The sequence below is a fragment of the Dichomitus squalens genome (genome assembly GCF_000275845.1).
Source record: "Dichomitus squalens LYAD-421 SS1 unplaced genomic scaffold DICSQscaffold_196, whole genome shotgun sequence".
Classification (NCBI taxonomy): Eukaryota; Fungi; Basidiomycota; class Agaricomycetes; order Polyporales; family Polyporaceae; genus Dichomitus; species Dichomitus squalens.
In genome coordinates, this window is record NW_006767078.1 from 1 (window position 1) to 1,434 (window position 1,434).

General features: G+C 55.2%; 1 protein-coding gene across 1 annotated transcript; it reads right to left on the reverse strand.

Moving 5' to 3' along the window:
* Positions 1–874: 874 nt before the first annotated feature.
* Positions 875–1,178, reverse strand: DICSQDRAFT_73735 (uncharacterized protein; the record flags this gene model as incomplete). Its single annotated transcript, XM_007371705.1, has 2 exons — positions 875–968; positions 1,045–1,178. Coding segments are annotated over 2 exons (228 nt in total), but the record flags the coding sequence as incomplete, so codon positions are not given.
* Positions 1,179–1,434: the final 256 nt, after the last annotated feature.

A 1,434-nucleotide genomic window follows, 5' to 3' on the forward strand; every position in this document is an offset into this window, starting at 1 on the left:
TTAATCGAATACTCAGACCCGGAGGAGGCTGGTGGGGCTTCCCAACGCAGGTCCAGTCGCGCTGGCAAGAAACGCGCCTGAGACGCTGTGTTACCGTCGCTGACAGCGGTTAAGCGTCGCTTCCTGTTTTGGAAGTCGTTCTACTTAACTCACGACTTCCGGAGGGCGTATGTAGCGCCCGGCGCTCGTTCGCTCTCGCTCCATCCCGCCGTACCTACTCCCATCATCTCCTCGTACCTCCTCCATCTGATCCCGTTCCTCTTGCTTACTTACTCCTACTCCTTGCTTGCTCATTCCCATCACCTGGACCATGCGTTCGCCGACTGTCATTACTCATGGACTCGACTTCTCGGTAATCCCTGTTACTCGGGCGTCTCGTACGTATCGTATTTATACCCGACCTCGTACTCTCGTTACAGTAGCGTATTCTAGGCAGAATCTCAGTCTTTGAACCTGTCTAGGACCAGCGCTCTGGTGTCGCGTGTCCCCTTCCTAATCCGGATTCGCCCACGCGACAGATTCAATCGGGCTTTGGGGGCACTCCCAGAGAGGAAATCCTCTTAGAATCGTCTAATCCTGGTTGGACGGCGGCTATTCTCCCCTCCGGCTCTCCCTCATCCTGATTCGACAACATAGGAAGACAATTATCAATACAGATATATGATATAGTACATCGCAAGGGCCGCAGGAATTTAGAAGCCTTAGTACACACGAGCACGATCGCGCAGGAAGAGTGATTGAGCCTGGTCCTGCCCGACTCACAGCCTATCTCCGGAATGAAACCTTTTCTCAATGTCGTGGTAGACACGTGGATGTGGCATCCATGGTTGCGCAGGAAGCCTTTTTCGGTGGTCACTGGTGGTGGTCTGGGGTCTCAAGAAGCCCTTCGCCACCCCCTCAGCCTGCGGGCGAGCTGGATGTCCGCAACTCGGACGGTAACGCGTCGAGCGTGCAAGGCGCAAATTTGGCTGTGCAGACTTCGTTAGACTCACGTCCGCTGCTAAGGCGCAGCCTAAGGGTTAGGGTGCCACATAGCCAACTCACGCGTCTTCGAGCAACTCGATCAGGAAGACCTCCGCTGCCTCCTGCACCGCGTCCATGGCCTCCCTCTGCCACCGCAGGTCCTCGTTCCCTCTGCCGTTGAGATCTGTCGTCATATCGTGTGCAATCTCCCGCACCTGTACCGTGTGTCAGTGCTCATCGGACGCTCAAAGCAGAGTGAATCATTTGGGCACTTACAATCCTATCGAAGGCAGCTCTAGGGAAGATTGGCACATACCGGGACCTACCGCGGGCAGAGTTTCTGCGAACATGTCTTCTGCGAGAGCGGCAGTTTTTGTGCACCTTCTATGACCTGGAAGAGAGGATAGGGAAGGTGAGAGGAAAGAGGCGACCGAACAAATCCGACGCTGTCAATTTTTGTACTCGGCGGGG